This window comes from Rissa tridactyla, chromosome 20, assembly GCF_028500815.1.
Source record: "Rissa tridactyla isolate bRisTri1 chromosome 20, bRisTri1.patW.cur.20221130, whole genome shotgun sequence".
Classification (NCBI taxonomy): domain Eukaryota; kingdom Metazoa; phylum Chordata; class Aves; order Charadriiformes; family Laridae; genus Rissa; species Rissa tridactyla.
Genome location: NC_071485.1, coordinates 6,190,434 through 6,218,361, shown reverse-complemented (window position 1 = coordinate 6,218,361; position 27,928 = coordinate 6,190,434). Strand labels below are relative to the sequence as shown.

Genomic DNA, 27,928 nt, shown 5'->3' with positions numbered 1-27,928 from the left:
GTAAAGGTTTTACCCACAGCCCCTCAAAATTGGGATTAACTCTTGCTGTAGGCAAAAGATTTGGGGATTTTGGATCAACTGCCTGGTGAACTGCAGGGTGGAGAGGAGAGGTGATGGGTGTCCGAGAACCCTAAAATTTTGGGGGGCTTCCCCCCCTCTTCATCTGTGCCGGCATCTCTGAGCTCGGATCGCTTTCACTTCAGGTGAACAGCTCTGCCGCTGTGTGCAGAACCTGGCGTTCTGTCTCCATGTGCATCTTCCAAACTCCATTACTCATCGGCACGATGCAGGGTAACCTGCCAAAGCATATTGCCGCCTGCAAACGCAACTTCCTCGCCTCTGTGGGCCACGTCCTGCTTCTGTAACTCCTCTTGGCCAGTGCTTTGGGGCTGGGACTGGCACGTCTACCCACTGAACGGAAGGATTAAAAAACCTCTGACTCTTTATTTTTCGGGTACAAATCCAGTCCAAGCCAACAATACCCGTGTTTGGTTAGAGTAAAGCTGGCAGCCTGCCACAGCCGTGCCTTTAGAGGACCTTCCACTGATGAGTATTTTCACTGCCTGGATCAGGCCAAGGTACCAGGAATTGAGTGCTGAAAGTTCTTTATGTATCTGATATGTGATGCACATTTGGCTTTAATCAAAATCCCATTGAAACAGGCAGTCAGGATTTAGAGCGTAGGATTACAAGTAATACCGGGTTATTATTAGTAATCACTTTTCATCATGCATTGCTTTTACGAGATACGAAACAATCCCAGCAGAAGTATACTAAAATACATAATTCCTTTTATTAAAAAAATTCAAATTGTGCGAAGTGAATAAATCATGTCGTACAGTAAGATGGGCAGACCTTTAACTTGCCTTCATTTATGTTTCTGATTAACTCAAACACAGTAGAAGACAAGAGTTGCAACCTTATGTTGGGCATTAAACAATTGTACCTTAAGCATGCGGCGGTTGTGACACAATTAAACCTATTCTGACTTTTTGCATGTAAACCAGAGATATTAAATCCCTTTGTTTAACAAGGAGGTTTTGAGCAGGTTTTTTGCTGCTGTTGTTGCCAGGTTTGTGGAGCGAAGGCCAAAGCCTGCAGATGGATCCAAGTGGTTTTGTTGGGGCAGACACCCAGGTAACTCTTAAATTGTATCCTGCTTTTTGGAACAAGTTCTGACATCACTTGCACTGGTGCAGCCGGGGTTATTCATTTGGGCTAAGCAAATTAAAAGGTTCTGCTTAGCCTCTCCCTTACTTTTGCTTTTATACTGTCAGTGTAATTGAAGCTACTCCTGGTTTATAACTCTACGGCGGGGAATCGCATCCAGACAGCGTGTGGTGACGCATCAGAATAATGGCGTAGATGAAGGGCTAATATTGAATTCGGCGGTTAGACTAATGTACACCTGTTGAGGATCTGGTCCGGCGAGATGTGTGCAGGCGGCTGGCGAGCTCTCAAGGCCTCGAGACAGCGCAGGTTTGATCCTTCCGACGGCACGGAGCCTTTCCCATGGGGTTCCGCGCACGTTCCAGTTGCAGTGAGGAGGGGAGCGTGCTCTGCCCTTTGCTGGACGTGGGTCCTGCTCCACGCAAACCTGTCCCCCCCACCCCACGGTGCTGCTCGGCGGCGGCTCTTCGCAGCCGTCCCTTTTGCCTGTTAGCAGCGTTAAGTGCGGTGTGTCAACCGGCCGAGCCGCGAGGAAAGGGTGGGGTGGCTGCGTACGTGTGTGCCAAAGTGTCGCCGGCGCGAGAGGAGGTTGGTTTGCTTGGAAGGAGCAGACGTGCAGGGACGAACCAGCGGAGCGTTGCTAACTCCCGAGGTGATGCAGTTGCTCACGTCCCTCCGGAGCGGAGCGAATGGAGGGGTCCTGTGCTGGGGAAGGGGGGGGCTGAAAGGTGGGCAGGGATCCAGTTACACAATGGCAGGGGGGGCCGCTGCCCTCCCAGCAGCTTCCAGCCAGCAGCTGAGCACAAAGCGGGGGGGTTGTTGACTTTGGGTTCCCCGCTTTTCTTTTTCTTCTTTTCTTTTTTTTTTTTTATTTTTTCCCCCCTCCTACATTTCTTCTTGAGGTTGGACAAAAATCGTAACACCTTGGGAATAGACTACCAGCGGTACAATAGCGTGTACTGTTCTGTTTAATAGGATCTCTTGAATGGAAATGGAAAGAAGGGGATGGTTCGCTCAGGGCTGACAGTGCCTTTCTTTTTTTTCTTTACGTCTATGAGCCAGGAAACAAACCCTTGTACTTCAGGGCAGCATTTACCCTGTAAGGGAAGCTACAGAGAAAATTCTTCTAGCTAAAGGTTATACCAAGCTTTTAGTGACGAACAGTGGAACTTCTTTGGGGATTTTATTTTATTTTATTTTTTTTCTCCTTTGGTGATGTCTCTGGGGTCTAGGCCAGCTATTAACTGAGAACAGGAGGAAGGAAGATTTTTAGGGAAAATCTTACCCCATAATGGATATTCTTCTTGTGTCCCTAAACCTTCTAGCAACGGCTCTTAACGGTATGACCCCGGTGTGAGCAAACCATCGGTCTTTGAACAGTCTAATGATTCCTGCGCTGGTTGTTTCTTTTTCCCTTTAAAAGCTTGAGTACAAGAGAGAAGCCCAAGCTCCTCTGCCATCATAAAGTGAGTGCAGAATGGAAGATACGGGGGGGGTTGCAGTCCTTGTTGCCTTCAGTATGCAAAATAAGTAATGCAAATATACTCTGGTACCGAAGGACTCAAATGTCTCATGCAGAAATTTGCTTGTACAAGTCTCCTGCCAAATTTGACAGGAACTCAGTATGGGTCCTTCACTCCTGAATTCATTTTCCCACTTTCGTAAAGCACTAATAAAGGTGCTGCCCTCTCACAAGGTCTCTCTGGAGCCTCGATGAAGTTTTTCTGATATTATAAAGTTTACATGTATCCTGATCCAATATATCGCACTGTAGTGTAGTGCCCGTTCCCACTGCCAAACTCAACCTCGTCTTACAATTAGTCTCCCGGTTTTGCTATCTGTCATTAAAACTGGTTGCTTTAAAAATACGCAGCAGGTACGAATACTAAATATGTCCCTAAAGGAGTAAATCAGCCCTGGAATAATGATACGAGAAAGAATAGAAAATGTACTGGAAGGATTTTAGTATCTATAGGAACTGCTCCCTGCTAATTTTTCCTGGCACTTGGACTCAAATCAGGATGTATACGTGCTCAGAGGGCCAGGACAACCTGTTTTGTTTTGCAAAGTACTTCAGTTCAGATTGAAACATTAAAAAAGACGAGTAGGAATGTTCACCTTGGGGGTGAAGGGGTGGAGAAATCGGGCTTTGAGTTTGAAATTCAATTTTGTGGAAAATGCAATGCTTCCACTCCAAATAGGACTTAGATAGAATGGTGATTCACCCCCCATTGAAGTCAATGCCAGAGTTGCTTTTGATTTAATCAGAATCAAACCCTATGGGATTATTCTCACTTGCAAACTGGACGGGTCCTATTAAGTAGAGAAACCGCAGCGCTCTTGCAGGGCTGCTTCTTTTTCTTCTTATTTATTTATTTATTTATTTCATTTAATGAAATTGGCTCGGTGTCACAGAACTGAGACGAAACCCGAAACCCTTCTGTTTCAGGGCTTTTTTTTTTTTTTTTTTTGAATGTTCTTGGAACATCTGGCCCAGCTGTTATTTTGACCCCAAGGCAGGAGTTACAACCTCGCTGCTCCTGTTCCTGTTCCAATTGAAGCTGACACCAAATATGCCACCATGGATGGGGCTGTGCAGCCCAAAGCGGGCTGTCGGCTCCCTCTCGGAAGAAATCGGAGCTCAGGGATGGGGTGAGGAGCCAGAGCGGTCCTGTTGTCACCGTCAGAGCTGTCACATCTAGGCAAAAAAAGAGAGGAATGAGGGAAAGCGGCGGGCACTGTTTCTGGAGCTTCGCTAAGGAAGAGGCTACTTCTGTTTTTCTCCAAATTGTTTCCTTATTGACTTAAATTTAGCCACCCATAAACCTGAATGAATGCGCACAGGACGAGGGGGGTTTGCACCTCCACTTAAAAGAGATTTGTAGAATGGGTTCATCCAAACGGAACTTCTGTGCGTGGATGTATCTACGAATCTGTTCGAGCTGCGTTTCCTCGCCTGGCACCACAAACATCAGAGCGTTTTTCCTTCGAGAAGAAAAGATCGTGGGCATAGCTGAGGGGGAATCAAACAGGCTCAAGATCCAAAGGAAGCTATCTTGTCTCGGATCAGCAATATCTGATATCTAAATCTTTTGACTTATTCTAAGCTGCAGGAACTTGTAACTTTTTATCTATAAATCTTCTTTCTCTGTGCACCTTCCTGATTTCCTTTCAGCTCTAAGGCTTAATACTACTGCTTACACTTTCATCCCTTAAATACTCAGAGCCTTAAATTGTCTCTGGTATACAGGATAATCAGTTCTCTAGTGTGTTAATCCTCATTATGTGCCTATTAAAATGAAGATTAAATCAAGCATTAGGGTGCCTCCTCCCGTTATGAAATCTGAAAAACAGGATTGAACTTGAGGGGGGAGAAAAACCACCAAACGCCTAAAAAAATCGTTTCTTGAGCTTGCTGGGAAGCAGTAAAACCAAGACTAAGCTGAAGTGTGAGGTACGAACGCATGATTTTATTAATGTAGTTGTGCAAGCGAGGGGAAGATAAGGAATGCACGAGGAATAAGGTTTTAGGCACCGAAGGGGTATTTGCATGTGCCTACGTGAGGCGTAGTGTGTTTGTCCACGGGTTCGGTGTTGCGCACACGGGCTTTGGCAGGCGAGAGGAGATGCCTCCCATCCGCACGCACCCAGGTACGTCCCCCCCTGCCCGGCTGGGGCTGGGTGCGGAGCTGCCCCGCGGGAGGGCTCGCTGCCAGCCCCCATCCCGTAAATGCCCCTTCCCATCTTCCAAGCCGCTGCAACCCTGGGAGAACTGCTAAACGGATGGGAAAATAGCTTTTCTTAAAGGGCAGGTGATTTTTTTTTTTTTGGGGTGGGGGAAGATTCAGGACTGCCCTGTCATTTCCTTAAGCTCAATTATCCATAGGAAGTGTGTCGTGTCCCCCCCCCCCCTTTTCCCACCGCCTCTCCAAAGATTAACTTTTGGGTTATTGTTGTTTGGCAGGTACTTTTAATTGGCTGGAAAATATTCTTCCTGTGAAGTTGCAGTTTTCTGGGGCTTGAATGAGTCCAGTCTGCCATTGGCTCTGCCCAGCGCCTCCCGATTGGCTCGGCAGCCCGCGGGGGGGACCGATAAGGGCGGCTATAAAAGCCCTCGGCACTGCTCCTGGTCCCCCAGCGAGCAGGAGCCAGAGGGTCCGAGCAGGAGCCAGAGGGTCCAAGGCAGAGCCCGGCTGCGGCGCGTCCCCGAGCCTCGGCAGACTCCTTTCTCTCTCCCTGGGAGCGCGTATCCAGATCCACATCTTTGCTCAAGCCGAAGTGGAAGAGGAGAGAGAGAGACACACACACACGTACACCAAAAAAAAAAAAAAAAAAATCAACCAAAAAAAAAAAACCCACCCAAAAAACACACTTAGCGGAAACTTGTCAGAGAATGCTCCTAAAGTCTGGTTTTCTCCTGCTGCTGGTGATCAGTGCATCTGCATCCTATGAAGCTGAACAGAATGACTCTGTGAGCCCCAGGAAGCCCAGGGTTGCAGCCCAGAACTCAGGTAACACCCAGCAAGGAGGGCTTTGAGCCTGAGCCCTGATGTGTTAAACTGTTTCAGATATCTCTACTGCTGATTTTTCTTTTTTTTCTTCTTTTTTTTTTTCTTCTTTTTTTTTCTTTTTTTTTTTTTCTTTTTTTTTCTTTTTTTTTTTTTTGCTTATAAACTTAACGGCTGGTAGGAACAAAGATTAATTTAAGGGTCTGATTCAGGAGGATGTTGGTGCATAGCTGGAGAAGAAATCTTCTCCTCTCAGGAGCTGGGTCAGGGAACCGGTGTGTGATCTGCTTGCAGGATGCGATCCATTCTCTCTCCTCCTCCCCCAGCTACTAAATGAGTTCCATGTACTTTTTTTTTCTTTTTTTTCCTCCCCCTGCTTGCATGTATCTTTCTCTCTTCTCCAGTTGCAGTCATACTTTGGTGTTAAATTCCTTGCTTTTTAGGAAGTTGATAAAATCCGTGGAAATTTGACTGAACCATTGTTCTGCCAAACATCTGTCTATTCAGAGAGGGGGAGAGAGATATGTGACTTTGAAGAATGCAGTAACCTAGAAACTGTCCACTGCTAGCATTTATTTTCAAAAACTGATTGCTATCAGCTAGATGGTACCATAAAAATACAATTGTGACATTTAGCAAACTTGCTTTTACAACGGATAAAAAAATTGCTGGCAAGTCAGCTCTGGATGTCTCTACTTTGTGCACTATAGATGCTTAGATAAGTTGGACACATTGTCTTGAACAATGGAAATTAAAAATCTGTCTTCTAGTATACTGAAAAGATATTAGGTCTCTAATTTGGAGCTCATTAACAGATGTCTTATTTTAGATCTGCAAGGCTCTGCAGCATTATACTAGGGTGTTTGCTCAATTTCCTTTTGTATTTGGTTGCTATAGAAACATAGGGTCTCACTATTGCACCGTGCCTAAAACAATAAAAGCTTAATGCATACTAAGTCTGCTGAAAGCAAAGTTATAATTTGAACCTGTGGAAACATAATTATGGGAATGACTTGTGCGATGGGGAGGTTATGAACTGGGGAGAGGATGATCTTACCAAATATTTCTCCCTTCAGGCACGTAAGCAAGAGCGGAGAACGAGGAGGGGTTAATTGGGTGATTTATTTTTTTTTTTTAAATATTTTTTTTCCTCCTCTTTTCTGTAAAGATCCTAGTTCTATAGATACGTCTTCAGGCTACAACTTAGCTCTTAATAAGGTGTGTTCTCTTCCGCTAAAATGCAAATCCTCACTTTTCCCACACCTAGGATCTCGATGGGAGACACTGGGTTTGCATTTCTTCCTAAAGAATGTCTCGTAACATGATCTGCAAAAGTAATGAATATGCCTTGCACAGACACATAAGGGGACAGATGTTCAGCTTACCAAAAAAGGTTAATCCCTACTAATTTCACGGCAATCATGTGGCAATACTGCTGATTCATTGTTAAAATGCTTAGTATCTGCTCTAAAAAAGATGGGATGACATGGACACCCTCCTGTTCAGACTAACTACTGCCTCAAAGATTTTAATTAGACGTGGGCAGCACCATTTCCTTAACTTTTCTCTGCCCAAATGTCCCTTCTCTTTGCGAATCTTCAGCAATATGACCTTTCTTGGCTATGCTTGCAAACTGCTGGGTACCAGGTCAGTATTTAGCACCATGCTGCTTGTTCAAGTCCTTTGCAGTTCTGATAATTGATACGCAAACTAAAATCTTATTTCTAGATACTGTATGCTTTTTAGAATAGCACAAATACCTCCGAGGCGAGCAAAACCAGCGCTTCCTTGCACCAAGTGCAAATTTTATGCCAGCTTCTTGGCAATCGCCATCGCTTCGGTCTCATTTTTCAAACGAGGGTTGTGAGCCAGATGGTGCCGAGCTGCTCTGACCTCCCTTCGGTCTGGGACCATGGAGGAGACCTCACCGCCCAGTGCTCTTCATGGGCCCATCCTCATTCCTTCTGCCTTCTTTAGAGGAGCTCTCAATAAAGCTGTAAATTCATGCAATCAGAATTAGGTTGGGATGGACCCGTAAATCTCCATTTAATCCAAGGCTATCAGATGTTGCCTCTCTTTTAATCCATACGCAACCAATTCAAGGTTTCGGCCGTTGCAGTTTCTATTCCTTGATCTGTTGCACGACTTGAGTTAATAAAGCTCCCTTTGGCCTCTCTTCATTACGTCTCCCTCCAGTCCCCAAAAGCAATAAGGCTTGACTGCGGTTGGGCATGACTTGATGTTGCGCTGGGGAAGGGCTTTCTGGTGTTGGGTGTCGGGGAGCGGCGCGTACGTAATGTTGTGGTTGTGCCTCTCTCCGCAGCCGAGGTGGTTCGCTGCCTGAACAGTGCCCTCCAGGTGGGCTGCGGGGCCTTTGCCTGCCTGGAGAACTCCACGTGCGACACGGATGGCATGTACGACATCTGCAAGTCCTTCCTCTACAGTGCTGCTAAATTTGACACTCAGGTACGGTACGAGTATAAAGGGGACAAGAATAATACCTCGCCGTTAGAGCTCCCTTTTCATGCCCCGATTCAATAAAGTGCTTTTACAAGTCCTGCGGCACTAAAGCACGTGCTTAAATGCTTTGCTGAATGGATGCCTTAATTTCTGTGTCCTCATGGAGATGGGGTCTGCGCAGGCTTAACCCTTCCTTTCTTGCAGCCCTTCCTGCTGCTTAGCTACTCCTCTGAACTCTGAACCACGATTTGGGTTTTTGGCTACAAACGCATCCTTCAGGGCTATTTTCTACAGTACATTTTCCACATACTGTACGCTATGTGTGAGGACTTGGCAAGGAGCGTTCTGTGGGGCGGAGAGCTACGTTTCCTCTTCAGGAGGAAATATAAACGTTCTTCTAACAAAGTAAGTCTTCTGACTGTGTGAGCTGGCGCAGGGCTGGGATTTGAATTGGAAGTCTTCGGGTTTGGGAATGCACAGCCAGATTGGCCTCTCCGGAGCTGCAGTCGCTCCCAGCAGAATCAATAGGATAATATCAGAGGACTGTGGCCCTTTTCCTTCGTACTCTCTTCACAAAATGTGCGCGCCCCCTCGTTCCCCGCGCTCTCGCTCCCAAGGACAAACTTAAAAGCTCTTAAAGCATCTTGAGGGCTGGTGTGTTAAATGGCTGGTGTGCAGCAAGCGGCCAGCCCCCTCCCGGAGGGCAGAATTGGCCCATCTCTGGTGCTGGCACTCCGAGGTCTGGTCACGCAAAGACTTCCATTGCCTACATCTTTTGGGAACAGGAGCTCCCTGTTCTCCCTGGACTGTGTGCATCCCGACTGAAACCGCTGTGAATATAACTACGCCTTAGTCGCCAGCATTTAGGGTCCAATTCCCTGCCGTGCTTGGTAAGGGACCTCCAGCAGGTCTGTTAATTGCAGCGAGGGTAATTAATAACAGCCAACCACAGCGGAGTGTCTGTTAATACATCCCTTTCTATGAAATCTGTTGCAGTTTAAGGTTTTTGCTTCTGTTTCCAGGGAAAAGCTTTTGTGAAAGAAAGCTTGAAATGCATTGCAAATGGGGTTACGTCCAAGGTGTTCCTTGCCATCCGGAGGTGCTCCACTTTCCAAAGAATGATCTCCGAAGTGCAAGAGGAGTGCTACAGCAAGCTGGACATGTGCGGCATTGCCAAACGAAATCCCGAGGCCATCACGGAGGTCGTCCAGCTTCCAAATCAGTTCTCAAACCGGTATGTGAAGCTTTCCTCAGCTGAAATGCATCAAATGCAAAAATGTGGAGCACGGAGACAGAAATGAGAGGAACCAAGTTGACTGACTTCTTACAAGTCCTAATATAGCTTAGCCTAAGTAACGCGCTCTGCCTTTTCAAATCTGTGTTAGGTTTTACCAGCATTCTTCTAATTCTCTTTTTGGTAAATACACTCGCAAACATCTCCAGGGGAGAATCATAAAATTAACTAAACACACGTTACTCCAAAGCCTGGAGTTTGTTTAAATGTTAGTTCTTTTAGTTTGAATGTAGTATAATGGTAAGCAGAGCTTTTAAATACCAAACCAGTTTGATTAATCTAGCATCTCTGGCACGTTGAGCACTGAAGAGCTTCTCAACCTACTGCAATTCCATTCACTTCTTCAGACTGCAGCCATCCCCGTTTTTGGGTTTACATGGCCCCTAGAAAATGAGGCCTTACCATGGTAACATGAAGAACAGGCTCCTCTCTAACCTTATTCTGCCACGATCCAGTATTTCCAGGGATAGTCTGGTATTCTTAATGGTCTCTTTTCGGGTTTTCACTCCTGTTCCTTCTCAATAGCAAAGGCTGCCTGCAGAAATGGGCACGTCACGCCGCCCTCTGGCACCTTTATCTGCGCACAGAACTGGCCTGTCCCCATCCTCCAAGGACAAGGGACAGAGAGAAGCTTCAGGGAGCTACTGCAGTCTGCGCAGTCACGCTGCAAGGGCAGGGATTTCTTCCTCTAAATCCTGGAACAATCAGTGCTGAGTCTTGTGATTGGGATAAAAGGGATCTTTTTGAACAGTTTGAGTAAATATGCTCTAGAATTGGAGTGCAAACAGACCAAGCTGCAGTTCAACGTGTTGGCTGGCTGCGGCGAATGCCACAGCTCCTCTGGGCTGGCTGTTGGACTCGATCTAGAAGCATCTTAAACCTCCAGACCTATCCTAGGAGAGGTATGCAAGTGATATATAGATGTTGCATCTCTGACCGGCATAAATTTATTATTGAAAACTCCACTGTAGATATTATATCCAGAAATTTATACTTGTGGGAAGGCAAAAATTATACTTGTGTGTCTTTCCCCTCTTCCCCCAAGCGAATTTGGAAGAGGTTTGCTTGAGCGTTTCCCCGAGGGCCGGGGCGAGGAGCCGGCAGCACTGTGGCATCAGTGTTTTACAGGCAGAAAGAGCAGTTTGGGTTAATACGATGGATTGTAGAGTTAAAGAGCCCTTGGTGGGGCTGTGGGGGCGTTGGGGTGAAGGAGGGACGTGTGGACACTTGAGGGAGGAAGGTTGCAGAGATGGCAGCAGCGTTGGGGATGTTCCTCTCCAGAAGACTGAGCCTGAACCGGAGCCGCCGTCTCCCGAGGCGGAGGGAACTCCTCCCCCACAGCCGCCAGCCCTCGCCGAAGCCAAAGGATATTATGACATGTTGAGTAACAAAAGCAGCAGGATTTCCCAGCTAATAGTTTACATTGAGGTCTCCTAAAGCATCCTGCTTTCCCAGCCCCTCTCCCAACATAGCCACAGAATAAGAATGTGCCACTTGGCCGGGGACACTGAGAGGAAGTAGTTAAAGGTCATAGCATCTTCCTGTGATTTAATCTCATGGCAGGAGCAGGAGGAGAGGAAAGCCTTGTTGCCTTTGCTTGCACTCCGGCTACCGAACGGCACTAGTGAGCTGTTTGACTGCAGCCCCAGCTATGGAAACCACCGGGCTGTGTTTGTGTGAAGGAGCTGTCGGCAGAGCAGAGGAAGGCGGGTAGGATCTGTTCCTCCTGTCCTGATAGACCGGGGCTGATTGAAGCTGGACACGTGGCTTGCACAGCTCTGTTCATCCTCAACCACTGCGCACGCTTCAGACCCTAATATTCGCACTGCGAAATCGCGCTCGCGCTCTGCTCCCCTGTGCCAAAGCCTGGCCCTTTTGTGCTTCAGACGCAGCAGAAACTTTAACCTCACCTGACCTCCACTGGCGGCTCTAAAGGCCAAAGCTGAGCCTTAGGAAAGGAGTTTGAATGCGAACTCTCATTTCCCTCTTCCTTCCCCTCCTCCACCTGCAGGTTATTCTCTTCTCCGATCCTGTGGAAAAATGTCACGGTGACCTTAAAGGCTTAAAATAAGTTCCCCGACGTCCTTTCAGGCAGAAGTAGCCCAGCAAATATGGGACTGCTCCTCTTTTCCCAACTTTTTCTCCCTAGGAAGGTGTTATCTTGTACAGTGGGGTCCCCCTTGCCGGCTTTGCTCTCCCTGCCCAAACCAGCCGTGTGCGCAGGGCTGTGCTGGTTCTGCCTCAGCCCCGCGGAGGATCCTTCCTTTGAGCCCTGTTCTCTGCTCAAACAGCGCTGGGGAAAGAGATCAGCACAATTTCCTGGCTCCCTCCTTGAGCAAGGAACGCGTACGCAAGGCTGCGGGGAGGCGAAAAAGCAGCAGCAGGCTGTAGAGGAGGCAGACACGCAACAGGGCAAAGCGTAAGGTCCTCACTTGTGATTTCATGCATGCTCAGCTTGTTGGAAGTGACAACTGGTTGTGTCCCCTAAAGGTCTGTCCCCAGGGAGTACACGCATCTGTCAGGCTCTGACTTGGACTGAGCTTGCCTCTCCCTCTTCTGGGCCCTTGCTGAAGGGGAAGGGAGAGGGGTGAAAGGGAATGGAGCCACAGGGGTGGATTCATTCGTAGGAAGGGTTGTACTGACTCAAACCAGAGGTCTGTTTAGTCCGTCTGGTGATGGGCCCTATCTGGCCATTAGAAAGATGCAATTATTTTTCTTCCTGAAGCTCTAGAGACTTGGGATGTTTAGCGGAGAGTAAAACGTACACTTAAGCCAACTACTAGATGACAATCTAGAGCTCCTTGGTCTTACTTTCTTCCAGATCCACCAAGTCAACACCAAATTCACTCGTGCTTATAGCCTTACCTTTCCGAGCTGGAGCAGCCGCTCATTTGGGACTAAATTAGAAGTTTGAACAGGTTGTTTTCCTTCCGTACCTCATGGGCACAGCATCTCCAGGGCCAGGGCATTTGTTAGATGCAGTGAGACTATGTACATTGTGCGCTGTCAAAAATCAATTTCCAGCACACCCTGAATGACTTGAAAATTCTGATTCTCTCGTAGTTTTATCACTTGGACTGGTTGAGATCAGCTCTTACCTTGTTTCTTTCGTCTTTCTGGGAGATGCCTTGGAATAACGGCTGCTAACTCTTGTGCAGGTATTACAACAAGCTGGTGAGAAGCTTATTGGAGTGCGATGAAGAGACTGTCAGCACCATCAAGGACAGCTTGATGGAGAAGATTGGGCCCAACATGGCAAGCCTCTTCCACCTGCTGCAGACAGATCACTGCGCCCAAGGCCACCCGCGTGCGGACTTCGCCAGGAGACGTATCACCGAGCCGCAGAAGCTAAAACTCTACTTCAGGAACCTCCGAGGTGAGGGGTCCGTCCCGGCCCACGCAAAGCGCAGCTCTGCCGAAAGCGCGTAACGCCGCGGGGGAGCCCCAATGGGTGTGTAAGGGATGCTAAGCACTACCAAAGCTGAAGTCTCTCTTCTAGAAGAGTAATGCACCCAAACCAAGTGTACTGTAGCTAGTTTTAATAACAACCAGGAACTGGTTTTAGATTTAGTCATTAATATTTTCTATTCCTCTCGAACAAAACTTTTGCATGGGTCTGTGTTCAGTGTCTCAGCTTTCCCGCCGTCAAAATGTCTCCATCTCTTTTCTTCCCCACAAAAATAAACCCCGAACAATCTTAGTCTTAAATATAACCGTACAGTAGTCAGGCCTTCAGACACCAAACTCTAAACGTACTGTAGCGCTAACACCATTGAGGTCTGAAGATTTGGCACCAAGGAGAATAGCCTGTTCTCTCTGGTATTAAGCTGGTAGGCGACGATAGATGCACTAATAACTATTGCACATCCTAAAGATGTCAATGGAATTCGTGTTATGAATCTGTGCTGGCCATGGACGAATATGAATGTCATATTCCTGGTCTCTTAGTGTCATACAGTCCTAATCCTTCCAATACAGCTCCGTTAACCCGTTGATTTACCGAACTCACTAGCTGTGGACGACTCTAGTTACCGTGACCTGGCACCACAGTGCAAAATGAGTTAAAACTAACCCCCACCACCACCCCCGACACACACCAAATCAGAAAAGGAACATTTTGTACTACGGAAATGATTAAAAGAGGTGCCAGTCGATGGTTGAAGCTAGTCAGAAGGTTACATAATCCTGCATTGTATTTAAAAGCTAACATCTATGTACTGTATTTAACTGTCTAAAGCTTTAAAAGAAATCTAACAAAAACAAACCCTGTCTTAAGACTAGAGTATTAAAGGTCTTGCTCTAACTGTGGTATAAATAGTTTTAAAATCTGTCATGTACTGTACATAAATTCCACGAGAGTCTGCTTAAAAGAAGCAGAATATAATAACTTTATTGCATAAACTTAGTTTTGTAAGTTAGCTATTTCTTTTTTTTTTCTCCGGGAAACAGTATCTCTGTCGTATTCAAGAATTCACATTCTACTCTGTGGCCTTTTTATAATGAAAGAGAGAAAACGCTTAGGACAGAAATTACAGGGCCAGAAACAAGGCTCTCTTCTCAGAGTGAAAATGGAGGTGGGGGAAAAAAAAAACAGGAAAAAAAGAAAAAAGAGTTCAGACTGGCCAGTCCTATCTCCACAGAGCTGCTGTGAGACGTCGTCATACCCAAGGCACGAGTGCTCCTGGAGAGCTATTTGGGGAATTATCAGATGGCTGACAAAAAGCTGCTTTGGGTTCTCAGAGCTGCCACAGGGTAAAACTTCCTTTAGAAAGTTGATTTCCGGGGAAAGGCAGGAAAAAAAATAAAAATCCTTCCATTCTCTTAAGCTTCAGAAGTAAAGCGGTGTGCCTGCCTTTGAGAGGACACGTGCGTTCATGCTCTCCGCTCTGCCTTTCCTCCATCCGCCTCTCCGGCCGGCTCTGCCCACGGGAGCGGAGCAGCCGTGGCTGGGCCCCCCCTGGCCGCTCTCTGCACAGTAGCCCGCCCGGGCTTCGGGGAGCCAAAAAAAGCCACACTGTGGCATGCCATCAACGAGGCCAGTTCCACGCTCCCAGTCTATCCCGTTGGAGTCCGCCTGCGGAGCGGATGCCTCTTGCTCAACTAGTTAGAGAGCTAATAAAGGAGGGATCTATTTTTCTTTTCGAAATCTAAAGCAATATAACTTTTTTTTTTTTTTTAAAAAAAAAAACCACAAAGCCTTTAAACAATAACTTGCTGCTAATATATTGAAACCAGATGCAGTGGCAGCATTGCTAATATTGCTGTCTTCATTAAATGTAGCCCAAAAGTGCTGTCATAAAATTGTAAGCAGCAAAAAATGTTGCTGACGGTAGAGGGTTGTTATTTTATTTTTTTTTAATACTCTGAATCGTGCCGTCCAGGGCAAGCAAGATGCAATATTGCTCGTTCTTAAATCGCAGTCAGGTATGTAGAGTCCAACACAAAGTTTTGCAAGGTGAAAACCAAAGGCCCTTTGAATATCCTCACCCTAAAAGTTTGACTTGTGCTTAAAAACCGATCCCAGAGCTGTGCATGTGCGACTCGCCACCCGGCAGCATCCCACCCCGCTGCACCGCTGGGAGACGGGCACCACTAAATGGGGAGTTTGCTGGGGTCTGTGCATCAAGCGCATATCGCTGTTTGGGGAAAGATTTACAGAAAGGTCCATCCCCAGCTGGAGGTGGTGTCCCAGCACCCGCCAGGGTGGCTGCATGGGTGCTACGAGCCCAGCTTTGGGCCGTGCGAAGCAGCTCCTGCTCTGGGTTCCCCAGGCCCCTGGGGCTGGCACCAGCAGAGCTCGCTGAGGACATCTACCAGCCACCATTTTCTGTGGAGATGCTCCTCATGAGGTCATCTACCAGTGACTACTTTCCATGGAGATGCTCCTCATGAGGACATCTACCAGCCACCATTTTCCATGGAGATGCTCCTCATGAGGACATCTACCAGAGACTACTTTCCATGGAGGTGCTCCTCATGAGGACATCTACCAGCCACCATTTTCTGTGGAGATGCTCCTCATGAGGTCATCTACCAGTGACTACTTTCCATGGAGGTGCTCCTCATGAGGATATCTACCAGCCACCATTTTCCATGGAGGTGCTCCTCCTGGCAAGTGGCTTCTTCGTTGCTTTGCGCATCCCTCTCTATGGAAACCCAAAGAAAGTTTATAAAGTTGAATTGGGGACGGGGCGGAGCATTAGATTACCCCAGGCGCTATCTTTTTTGGGTGTAATAATTAGCTTTGTTTTTCCAGTAGGAATTTGAACTTCTTGTCCCCTTAATACGGGTGGGAAGACGACTGGGAAAAATGATTCCCCCCGCTTTGGTTTGCTCTGGTATGACAGGGAAATGTCCCCTGTGCAAACCAAAGCTCGGCCTCTCCGCGCCGCTGGGGTCTCGCCGGATGCTCCGTGCTGGGGACAGCCCCAGCTCCATCACGAGATTTTTTTGAGCTGCTTTAATGGCACTTTTTTTTTTTCGCCTCTGCTGAAGTAGGAAGGGAGCCACACATGCACACATCCCGGAAATCCAAAGGCCGGGGGTTCACCTTGCCCAACTTTTGCCATCCAGCCTAAGCAGGTCACGTAAAGCTCTTCTCTTTTCCGGGAAGGGGACATGGAGACGGGAGAGGCGCTTCCCGTCCCCTGGGAAGGACGCCCCATTTTCGATGGTGTGACTTAGGTGAGAGAGATCCCCCTGGGGATGGGGAAGGATTCTCAATATTAAGTCCAGCTATTTCACGTTTTATTTAATCTCTTAACGCTTTATTTTTTTAATCTTGCGTTCATGGCAAAATGATTTCTCTTGGGGGCGGGGAGGGGCTTATCTAGAAATGTTTGCATGATTCTCATTGTGATTTGTTTGCACTTTAGATGTTTTGTGCCATTATAAATTTGCATTATGTATTTATAATTTAAAGATACTTAGAAGGGGGAGAGAGTTTGGGGTTTTTTGTTGTTTTTTTTTTTTTTTTTTTGCTGAGTACTGGAATAAACAGTGAGCATATCTGGTATATGTCATTATTTATTGTTTAAATTACATTTTTAAAGCTCAGTGTGTTCATATAAAGGTTATTTGAAACATATCATAGTAATGAGAAAGATGCAAGTTATTTTCTTTGCTTATTTTTATAATTAAAGATGCATAACATAATGAGGCATATGTTGGATTTTCTTCTGCAACGAAATAAAATGTCAAATTTAAGGCTTTTTAGTGTCTGACTCCTTCATTGAACCTTACTGTGACTGCTGGTTACGATACTACCACGCAGCCAGTTGTTGCATTTCCCTTCGAGGGAGCAGCGGAGCTTTTGCGTCTCTTCGGGATGCTGGATATCCCGCGCTCGGATCCTGCCGTGGCGGGGATGGGGAGGCAGAGGCTCCAGCAGTGAGGCCGGAGAAAAATAGGTAGAAAGACGTAAATGATTCCTGAGGTTGCCTTTCGGCGTCTAGACCCCCATCTATCGCTAGAATAAATCCCTGGGATATATTTGATCTGACCAAACCCTCCGATCCCGGGCCCCGCGATGTCCAAAAGCGGCTGCAAATCCCAGGGCTCGTAAAGCTCTTCTCCACGTTCTCTTTGGCAGCGACCTGACCTTGTCAATTGTCTCTTATTTAGCCTGATTACCAAATTAAAGCAGAACCGTTTTTTTTTTAATGAACTCCTCCATAACGGCATTGCAGGAAAAAGAAAATACCTTGATTTTGGCTTTGATGTAGGTGGAAATGTGCATTTACACTTCATTCAGGAAATCTCTAATTTCCAGTGGAAGATCAAAAAAAGTTTAATACGCATCGGAGGAAGACGGGCAGACTAATTCAGAGTCATTGCTGCAAAAGCTACTGTAAAGTTTAAAAAACTATGATTTCCCCCGTCACTTAGGGTAAGACTTGTCTGACAGAACTGAAACCAATAAATATTAGCGATACGGTGGATAAAAAAAAAATACGTCTTTTTCCTTCTTGTTCCGTCCAGCAACTTAGAAATGACTTTCAAAAGGGGCTTTTAAAACTTTGCTTTTGCTGAAATCCCTTTTTTAGTCAAAAACTCAGCTCGCAATAAGGTACGGTAAGTTACCAAAACTGGAATTTATCATTCCTCACCAGAATAATGCAGAACGTCGTCATTATGTACGTCAACCGAAGCACTCGGCCGTACCGCCGGTTTGATCAGGTTTCTCATAAAATCCGTTCCCCAAATGAAAAAGTGGAAAGCAAAAGAAGGATTACTGAGAAACGTCGGCATCGCTTCCATAAGCCAGCACCAAATCAGACGAGTTCACAAAAGGAACCCAAACCCCTTCCCACCTTCGTGCGGGTGCCCCTGCGCCACCCGACAAACCGGGGGTCTTGGAAATGGATGTCACCCGCTGAGTTTTTAACTCGCTTTTCCGTCGGGAGGAGTCCCCGGATCACTTGCCGAGCATCCGCTCGCCTACCTGTAAATCACCGGCGGGTAAGTAACACCCCCCGGCCCCCACTGCCTCGGCGCCCGAGAGCGGCGTTAAGTCAGGAACGACAAAACCTGAATCGCACGCTGCTGGAAACAACGGCGGTGACCGCCGCTGCTCTGGCAAAGCAGAGTGCCTTGGACATAGTACAGAAGCCAAGCGCCGGCTGTGGCGGCTATTTTGTAATTAATAACCGCTACAAAATAATTACTGCCAATACAATGTATTATTCCTATGAAATCTTCATAAATCTCAGCCCTCGTCAGCCAAATACAGCCCTGACATGAAATCGCTCTTGGAGAGGGTGGATTTTGCCGGCCCGAAGCGCCTCACCCCAATGCGCGGAGTCACTCAGTAAGTCTGGACTTTTCTAGAATAATTCTACACGACAAACGATGTTTGAAACCCGGCTAATTCGGGGTTGTGGAGTTTTGGTTTTTTTCTTTCTCCCCATGGCTGCCCCCAGTCCTAAAACTCGACCCCGAAACGAAAGGAGTAAATGACACAAGAACTTTTGAAAGCAAAATGACTGTGCTCCACCAGAAAGTGCCGCCTTATAATATCGATTTATTTTTTTTTTCCTTTCTCCTCCCGAATTATGACCTCATGGTGGGGATTACGTACCCTATAGATAAATAATGTCAACAATTCAGGTACATAGCGTCTAAAGCCGGCAGCGTGGGTCAAGTCAAGTTCTTTATGAAGAGCAAAGGTGTTAATCAGACTGTTTGGAGGCTTCTAGTATTTTTTTTTATTTTGTTGTTGTTGTTTATTATTATTTGATTATTATTATTATTGTTTTATTATTTTTCTTTTTGTTGTTTATTATTATTATTTGATGATGATGGTGGTGACGATGATGATGATGGTGATTATTATCATTATCATCATTATTATCATTATCATCATTTCATGGGAAATTTATACCTGGTGTCGCCAACCGCGACAATATTTCTGAAGTGCAACAACTCCCCAGGAGTCAGAACACGGAGGCGCCGTTTAGCGCAGGGCTAATAACCAGGCGTCGGATTCCCAGAAGCCGGCCGCAGCCGGGGGTCTAACGGAAAGAGCCGCCGGGTGGGAAGCCTGTGACGGAACCAGCTCCTGCAAAAGGAAATCTGGGCTCGGTGACGACGCAGAGCTCGGGGCGCATTAAAGTCCTGGTTATCATCGTCTTCGAATGGAACAAACAGAGCGGGAGTTAATTTGATTTGGCCGAGGCCCAAAGTACATGATTGACTGATGTTCTTGTCTTGTCCTTTTTTTTTTTAATTTCTTTATTATTTTTTTTTAAAGTTTCATTACAAAACAAGGGGAAAAAATAATTTCAGATTTTCCTGGCCCTCACCCTTCCTGCTTGCTTCGCTGTCCTGAGCGAGGCGGGGGGAGAGCGAGAAGGAGCGCGAGCAGGCGAGGAGGAGTGTGGTCTTTGGCACCGGGAATAAAATTTGGGAACAAACTCCGCTTCCTGCCTCCTGTGAACTTAGAAAAAAAATAAAAAGCAGAAAAAAAAACCAAACCCAAACCCCACACCACACAACCAAACCCTTCCACAATATAATAAAGGACATTGTCTTCGCCACCATGATTCAGCCAGTACGATCGGGAATATGAAAGAGGTTTTTAAAAAAAAAAAAAAAATGAAGTAGGAAGCTAAAAATATAATCAAAGTGCAAACAAATTGCCTCCGCGGTGGTCGTTCCCCTCGTGGGAGGTTGGATGGGGGAGACGCAGAAGGAAAGGGCAGAAGGGATGCAAAAGGACACAGATTTCACCTTATTAGAAAGCAGGGAACGCGCAGCCGCAGGACACCGCACTGTACAAACGCCGGCGAGATTTTTCATATATTTCAGGGCAAAGACCAAAAATTATGCTGATGGGGTTTTTTTGGGGGGTAACACTGCTGGAAATCCCTTTCTTCCCAAGGCCTGGCCGGAGGGAGGGACACTCAGCACGTACGGAAAGCTTACGGACAATATTGTCCGATGGCATAAACCACTCGCAAAAATGACTTCCTTTCCATAAATCGGAATTTTCCAAGGAGCCAACTCTTCCTCACCTCGATCACAGTAGAGTTGTATTTTCGAGGCTGGGCTCCTCCTCGAAAAGGCCAAGCGAGGCGTCAGAGATAACGTCAGACAATTTTAGCTGGACCCCCCCACCCCTTATCTGGGCGCCGGGGAGGGACCCGGGCTGCAAGCGGCTGGAGAACCTCAGGCAGAAAATACCTGCGAGAGACACGGGGAGTTTTATTCCAGACGACAGCTGGAAAAACTTGTAAAACCTGTATGAGCTCATGGAGGTGGGGGGGGCAAAGTAATTATTTTCACACAGATGGGGATTTTTTTATCTTCTTTTCCCCCCCCGCTTTGGTTTTTATTCTGAAGCGGACAAAGACGCCAGGGCAGCCCAGGCTGGGGCTGCAAAGGATGACCCCCATCACCTGCACCTTCCCGCTTACCCCTCCAGCCTTTCCCCCCCGTCCGGGACGGATGCTGCGTGTCCAGCCGCACAAAATGGGTCATAATGGTTATTTAAAGAGAAAAACCATTTTATAGAAACTGCCTTCCCTGTATTCTCCAGCCGGGAGAAAATTCCAGTTGGTTCCTTTGAATTTCCTTCGGGGTTATTTTTCGTCTGCGAGGTTGGAGCGTTTTGTGCTGCGAAAACAAATCCCTGCTCTTCTCTCGATGCGCTGCTTGGCTTGGAGTAATCAACCGGGCTCAATAAAATCATCAGCCATCTCCAGCCGGCCGTGCCGAAACCCCAGCACGATTTTGCTCTCAACTGGGGAATTCTGACAGTCCCAACCAGCAGAGAGAGCCCAGCTATTTCTTTTTATTACGGTGCTGATAATTAATCCTAGAAGGTGGTTTTTTTTTTTTCAGGACTTAAAAAAAAAATCTTTTTCTGAGCTGTTGTTTGCTTAACTGCTCCACATGTGTTTCTTAGAATCAGTGTTATTCGCTGGCCACGATTTTTCATGGGAATGAGGTGTCCGTCTGTGGGATTCGAGTTCACATCCGTGGCTAATTATCTGAAAAAGGTCCCTTTGATCTTTCCCTAAAAAAGCCTTCGTCCCTCCAGCCACGGCAAAGTAGCGCAGCATCCCCTTAGGGTAGACTCGCAGAGGAGCTGCGAGCGTGAAAATTTAAAAAAAATGAAATTATTCTGAACAACAAGAGAAGAATACAGATGTTTTCTTGGGTTTTGCATTCCTCCGTGGCGTTTGCTTGCTCCGGTGCTCCCGTTTCCACCAGCATCGCCCAACCCCCTGCCCCAACAGCCTTCCCCTTCGCCCGCCGTCCCCCGGCCGGGCAGGACACGAGATCCAGGCGGCCGCGGATCTTTCCTGCCCGAGGGAAATCTTTCCTTCCTCTGGGCAAAGCCGCCATCCTCAGGAAGAAGGAAGGAGGAGGCTGCGTGTCCCGGCAGCTCGGGGAAAAGTGCGTGCCTGGCGAGGTGGAGCTGCCGTCGGTGAGTCAAGGGACTCCCAACGACGCACGAGCCTTTTCCTCCTCGTCACTCGCCCGGCTGCTGGCGGGGACGGACACCCGAGCCCCAGCCGCTGCCACTGTTAGAGCTTTGATGGACGGAGCCAGGGAGGGCAGATGTTTTATCGCTGCATCAGAGGAAAGGGCTCTGGGCAGATCCACCCACGGGGCCCCCGGGGAGACGCACCAGCCCCGGAGCTGGATTCCCAGGTCAGGGAGCAAACTTCCCTTAAGGATGGGGAGTGGTACGTTCTGGCCGAAAAAATGAGATTACCAGAAGGACAATATTGGGTTTTTTCCTCTGGTGTGGAAAGGCGTTCTGCTCGGCTCCCAGCATTGTGCGGCTTTATTCCTCCGAGGGGGGGGTTTGGAGTTCGCGGAGCCCGAGGCTCACCCCGTCGTTAGTCACTGATGGGAGTCAAGTACGAGGGACCTTTTGCTTGAAGCCTCGGCGCCCCTGGACGCTCGGGGGAAGATCAGCATCCGGAGGAAAATTCCATAAAACCCAGGGATTTTCCCAGCATCCTCTTTTGGGGCTACTCGGGACACTCTGACACAGCCCCAGGTGTTCAACAAGGCTGAAAAAGCAGCTCGGCTCCGGCCGAGATGATCCCACCCCGAACACCAGCCCCAGCCACCCCCCACGGCCCGTTTCGGTGCAACTGAGCCGCCAGGAGCACCTGGCCATGACACCTCCCAGATTTCACATCCAAGCGCAGCTAAAAAAAGTCAGGTTGGTGTCGCAGGAATCGGTGCCCGGCTCGGCTTTACCGTCTCCTGCTCAATTTTGCAGCAACTGACGGGAGAAGAGCGAACGCCCCTCTGCTCTGACGGTCAAACTGCTAGAAAAAGCTCATCATTTCCCATATGAAGAGCAACAACTTCCCTCTAACCTGAATTTCCAGCACTTCGATAAGCAGAGACGGACCAAAAGCTCATGTCCCGTTGCACAGCCAGGCTCTGCCAAGACGAGCGTTAGTTTTTTCGGCATCCCCTGATATTCAGCTGATGGGCACGATACGAAGGAATGAATAATACAGTAGGGTTTTTTTCTAAATTACATGTGTGGTCAGAGCGATTTGATGTGCTCTGGCTGCTTGTCACGCAGACGGCGGTTCCTTACTGAGGTTGTAAATGTTGTTTTAATGCAGTAATAAGTTTCTCGCACGCTGAGTGATCCGTTAGCCACGTCCATTGCCCCTAAGTGCCTAAAAAGAAGCGAGCCCACTGGCCCAGCTTATTGCCCCCCTTCGACATCCCAACGCCTGGCTGAGATTTGAGCTCCCCCAGCCCAGATTTGAGCTCCCAAAAAGTCCTTTTTTGCCCTGGGAAAAGTCTAACCGAGCCAAACTGAGGATGGATTTGGTTTAAGCAGTGACGGGAAAGAAAAGACGGAGGTGCTCTCTTCTGGCGAGGCATTTCGGGCTCCCAGCTCAGCTGCACTTTGATTTTAAGACAATTACTGATGAAATCTCACCAAGTTTGGGATTCAGTCATCATGGCAAAGCTGAAGCTCAGTGTTAATCCCCACCGAAACCCCTCCCGGCTGCTCTGCTGGGAACGGGGCGAAAGCACAGCATCACTCCGGAGGATTTCTCATGCAGCTCCGGGGCTGTCAGGAAGCGATTAAGAAAGCAAAGGAAATAAAAGCAAGTCAAAGAGTTTTGATCCCGCTCACCCTCTTCCCCCCACGGCGCTGACGCCGGAGAGCGGGATTATTCAGGGTCCCCTTTGAAGCTGCGCTTGCGTCAAAGGATGGCACCTGAAAATGGGGAATCGTCTCGATTGCCGCCCGGATTCGGGGCAGAGAGGGCTGTGGGGGCTGATGTGGGGCAGGGACACATCTCTGCAAACTCTTGCGTGGTTTGTTCAGTTGCTGCCGCCTCTAACACCAGCACCACCATGGGGATGGCAGCTCCGGAGTCCTCAGCACAAGAAGGACACGGAGCTGTTGGAGCGGGGCCGGAGGAGGCCCCGGAGATGCTGGGAGGGCTGGAGCCCCTCTGCTGTGGGGACAGGCTGAGAGAGCTGGGGGGGTTCAGCCTGGAGAAGAGAAGGCTCCGGGGAGACCTTGGAGCCCCTTCCAGGCCCTAAAGGGGCTCCAGGAAAGCTGGGGAGGGACTCTGGAGCAGGGAGGGGAGCCATGGGACGAGGGGGAAGGGTTTTACACTGACAGAGGGGAGACTGAGATGAGATCTGGGGAAGGAATTGTTTGCTGTGAGGGGGGTGAGCCCCTGGCCCAGGTTGCCCAGAGAAGCTGTGGCTGCCCCATCCCTGGAGGGGTTCAAGGGCAGGTTGGCCGGGGCTTGGAGCAACCTGGGCTGGTGGGAGGTGTCCCTGCCCAGGGCAGGGGGTGCCACTGGGCGGGCTTTAAGTTCCCTTCCCACCCAAACCATTCCATGATTCTGTGATTGCACTGGGCAGCACGAAAACAGACCCTCGTCTATACACTTTTCCCCAAACCGGGCTTAAACCACCTCACGGCTGAGCCAGCCAAGCACATCATGATCCGCATCCCCATCCCGGCCGGGGGAGCGCAGCCCCCGCTGTCTCCCACCGCTCTTGAGTGTCACAAAAAGAAGCATTTCGGAGCGAAGGGACAACCCGAAAGTGGATTTCTCCAAAACCCACCCAAAGGCAAAAAAAAAGCCAGGGGTGTTATTTGCTTTCCTCCCTGCTCTCCTCCTCCCGGGAGGCTCTGATGTGTTTTCAGCTGGTCCGGCCGCAGCCTGACGTCACCCCCCCACTGCACCTCCAGCCCCCATTTATGCTGGCAGCGCTCTAAAGATAGATCCCAGCAAAGATTATCAGCCCGAGCGGTATTAATAGGAGGCAGCTGCTCTTTAAAAAGGCTTTTAAATAATGTAAAGAAACTTCGCTGTATTTTTAAAAGCCTTTTAAGTGAGCCGAGCTCCCCCTCCTCTTCTCTCGCGCCCCCCCCAAGCCTGCCTGCACCCACACCCCGGCGATCTGGTGGCCCTGGAGGGTCCCGTGTTGTCACTGTGGTTGCTCAAAGGCAGCTCTCCCACTGGTGCGGGCCAAGGGGACACAGTTCCGTCCCAAAGGGAGGGAGGTGGAAGGTCTGCAGGGGTGTCCCGGCCCCCCCGGGAGCAGCTCAGAGCAGCGTCCTCCCAGCAAAAGCCATGGGCAAGAGCCGGTGTCGAGGAAAACCCAGTGGGATGCCTGAAGTGGCACCGAGCAGAGCGAAGACGTCCCCATGGGGCAGCCGGGTGGTACCCGGGGTCTTCCCCATGCTGACATCCCCCAGCACCCCCCTGGCTCCGCAGTAGGGCCACGCACGTGGCACGGCCACCAGCCAGGGGATGGCTCTGAGAGGGGACGGTGTCCCACCGCCGGCTCTTTTCATGGCACGAAGGGAAATAACACAAGGTCTGGGTCTTCCCTCCAGCCAGCGGCAGTTCCCGGGGCCGCTTTTAAGCCAACAAATGGCTCCCGAGCGCAAAAACAGCCCGTGAAAACTGGGAAAGGCAAAAATAAATATTGTGAAAGTGGCGGCGGCAGAAACCAGCTGCGGCCGCTGGTCGCCACATCTGGGTGCCGTGGCAGGAACGGCCGCGGCAGCATCTCCCCCCCTCCCCGTGCTGCCCGGGTACCCCTCGGCAGCATCCCCGCAGCATCGCCGTCCCGCCGCCGGGTAACCTCATCTCCCTCTTAACTGAATAATGGAGTGAAACCTTAGCTGTGCTGCTCCCAGCCTGAAAATAAAACCCTCCGACACAGCGCAGGCTCCCGCTGAGCGCCGCTCGGGGCTCTCTGCGCCCAAAGGGGAGCGGGTATGGTGTAAATCCCAGTTTTATATAAAACACCGGTTTTATATGGAGTGGCCGTACGATGCCTAGAGTAAAAGGGTCCGGGTTTGGGCTGGAGAAGGTGGAAAACACCGCAGAACGGGCACCGAACGTGCTGCCTTCTGGCCCTGAGCACGGGGAGCTGCAGGAGCGAAACCGGTGCCCGCGGGCAGCGGATGCCTGTGGTTGTTCGAAACAGATGCCTGCGGCATGCCATTACTTTTAAAGGCCAAACCAGGGCGAAATTTATTGCCGTGACGTGGAAATAGAGGAGGGCAAAGCCTACCGGAGTGGAATCAACGCTGCTCCCTGGGCAACTAGAGGGAAAAAAGGTGGACGGGGGTGAACGGTGGGGATTTGTGCCCCTGGGAGAAGCGGAGGGTGGGCACGGCCGCGACCTGACGGCATCTCGGTCCAGGACTGGGCTCTGCAGGGGCTCCGTCTCTCCCAGCCACCCTGCCACGTCCCGAGGAGGAGTTTCTAATCCTCAACACTAGATATTAGGAAAAATTCTTACACCGAAAGGGCTATCAAGCACTGGAACAGGCTGCCCGGGGAAGGGGTTGAGGCACCATCCCTGGGGGGATTTAAAAGCCGGGCAGACGCAGCGCTTAGAGATATGGGTTAGTGATGGGTTTTGTCAGAGTCGGGTTGATGGTTGGATTCGATGATCGGAAAGGTCCCTTCCAAGCCAGGCCATTCCACGATTCTCCGATTCGAACACGCACAATTCACACACTTGTGCATTTAAGGAGGCTCTTCCTTTTGGCAACCTTGTCGTTGAAAGCGGAAAATTACACAGCTCGCCCTCGGAGCTGATGGCCCTGTCATTAATCACGATTATTTTAAATTTTTTTTTTTTAAAATTTTTTTTTTTTTTCTTAAATTAAATTCCAAAGAGGACGCCACAAACGCGAGCTGGGCTGCTCGGGGTGACCTCCAGCCGCTGCGGCACGTATTTCACTCAGGCTCAGGAAGTTGCTCACAGCCAGTTTATGTATTTTAAGGGTGGGTAGATTGACAAATAGGAAATCTATGACATGTAATAGCTGATAACGCATGATGCATTTCCCCCCTGCCCTGTGAATTATCCGAGGCTGCATTTTATTTAAATATTATCACGCCTAGGATTTCGGCATGCGGCAGCCACAGATGACATCAGAGAGAAAAATTAAGCAATTCTCCTTATTTTAGGAGCTTGTTTAGTTCCAGATATTTTAAGTTACGTTTTTGGCCCGCTATCCCAGCGATCTTTCTTCAATCTAAATAAATGTCTCCCATTAGGAAAAAAAAAAAAAAAAAAAAAAAAAAAACAAGCGAAACAAAACAAACCAAAACAAAATACAAACCCAACAGATGTGGCGAGCCCCGGAGTTGTTCCAAAGCCGAAAGCAAACCCAGGCACGTTTGCCAGGCCCCGGCCGCCCACTTAACCCAGCCTGTCGGAGCCGATAATAAAGAACACTTGTGCAGCGCTGGGTGTTTGCGCACCGCGGGGCAGCTCGCGCTGGGGGCGTAGGGAGAGCGCGGGGGTGACGGAGGAACCCCCCTTCTTTAAGGGGGAGGGTGTTGAATTTTGGGGCGCGGGGAGGTGAAATGGGGAGGTCGGGGAAGCACCGAGCTCAGTTTTACCCCCATCCCGCTCATGGGTGTTTTCGAAACCCCCTCTTCCGCACGGATCAGAGCGGGGGGGGGGGGGGGTTTACACCCCACTTGCACCACTGGAAGGTGGAGGGGACATCAGCCACAATCCACTGGGGGTGCTCCTTTGCACATTGAGCATCGAAGAGGCACAGACCAAATTCCCCCTTCCCCGAGGAGCGTTTGCATCCCAGACATCTCCCACTACGTCTCACCCCTATTTTCCTTGCCGTAGCCGGTTATCTTTTTTTGGTTTCCACTGTGCTCACAAGCCCCCTCAGCCCCCCAACGCCCCATCTCCTGGGGGCTAAATAACCCCTCGGCTCCCTCCCGAATAACCCAGCCGGGAGCCTGGCAGTCTCTCTGCCCGGCGAAGCAGCGGGACGCGGCTGTGGGAAGCCGGAGGACGAGTTTGGGATGCTCCAACAGTAACGGAGCTGCTGGTGGGAGAGACGACAGACTGGGCTCCTGCTGGGACTCACTGGGAGCTGTGGAGGAGGCTGGAAGGGACCAGCGCCGGTGGCCCGCGGTGCCTCCTGCTCTGCCCTTACTGTTCAGCCAGCAGAGTGATGCATTTCTTTCTTTTTCCCCCCAATTAAGTTTTCCCAGCAGCTCTGCTCCCTGCCCAAGGCGCTCAGCCACGGCTCTTGTGCCATCTGCTGACCAAAGGGTGCCCCGCCACACCACAACACCCATCACCCACCATCCACCACCCATCACTCATAGCCCACCATCCACCACCAACCGCCCACCGTCCATCACCAACCGCCCGCCATCCATCACCCACCATCCGCCGCCCATCACCCACCACCCACTTGCCCTGCCTGCACCCATCCTCTCCCCTCCGCCATCCCCCAGCTGCCTCCTGCCCTCTCCTCGCTCCCACCTCCACCCCCTGCCCAACCCTGGCTGAAAGCATCCCCGGGAATCTGGCTAAATCCCAGGAAACCCAAAGATGAGAACATTCTGCCCCGTGGTCACCACAGTCATCATCCCTACGGCCAGCCGGGGCAGAGGAGGGCACGGCAAGGCTGCGCCCCGGCTGCTTTCAGACCTGTTTTTGCAGGAAAAGAGGGTAGAAGCAGGAATGGCCTGGC

General features: G+C 49.3%; 1 protein-coding gene across 1 annotated transcript; it reads left to right on the top strand.

Annotated features, from left to right (window-relative positions):
* The first annotated feature begins 5,193 nt into the window (after positions 1-5,193).
* Positions 5,194-16,249, top strand: STC1 (stanniocalcin 1). Its single transcript, XM_054225026.1, is given in 6 exon segments — positions 5,194-5,253; positions 5,256-5,474; positions 5,477-5,681; positions 8,002-8,144; positions 9,161-9,372; positions 12,591-16,249. Coding segments are annotated over 6 exon segments (1,110 nt in total). The 3' UTR covers positions 12,862-16,249.
* Positions 16,250-27,928: the final 11,679 nt, after the last annotated feature.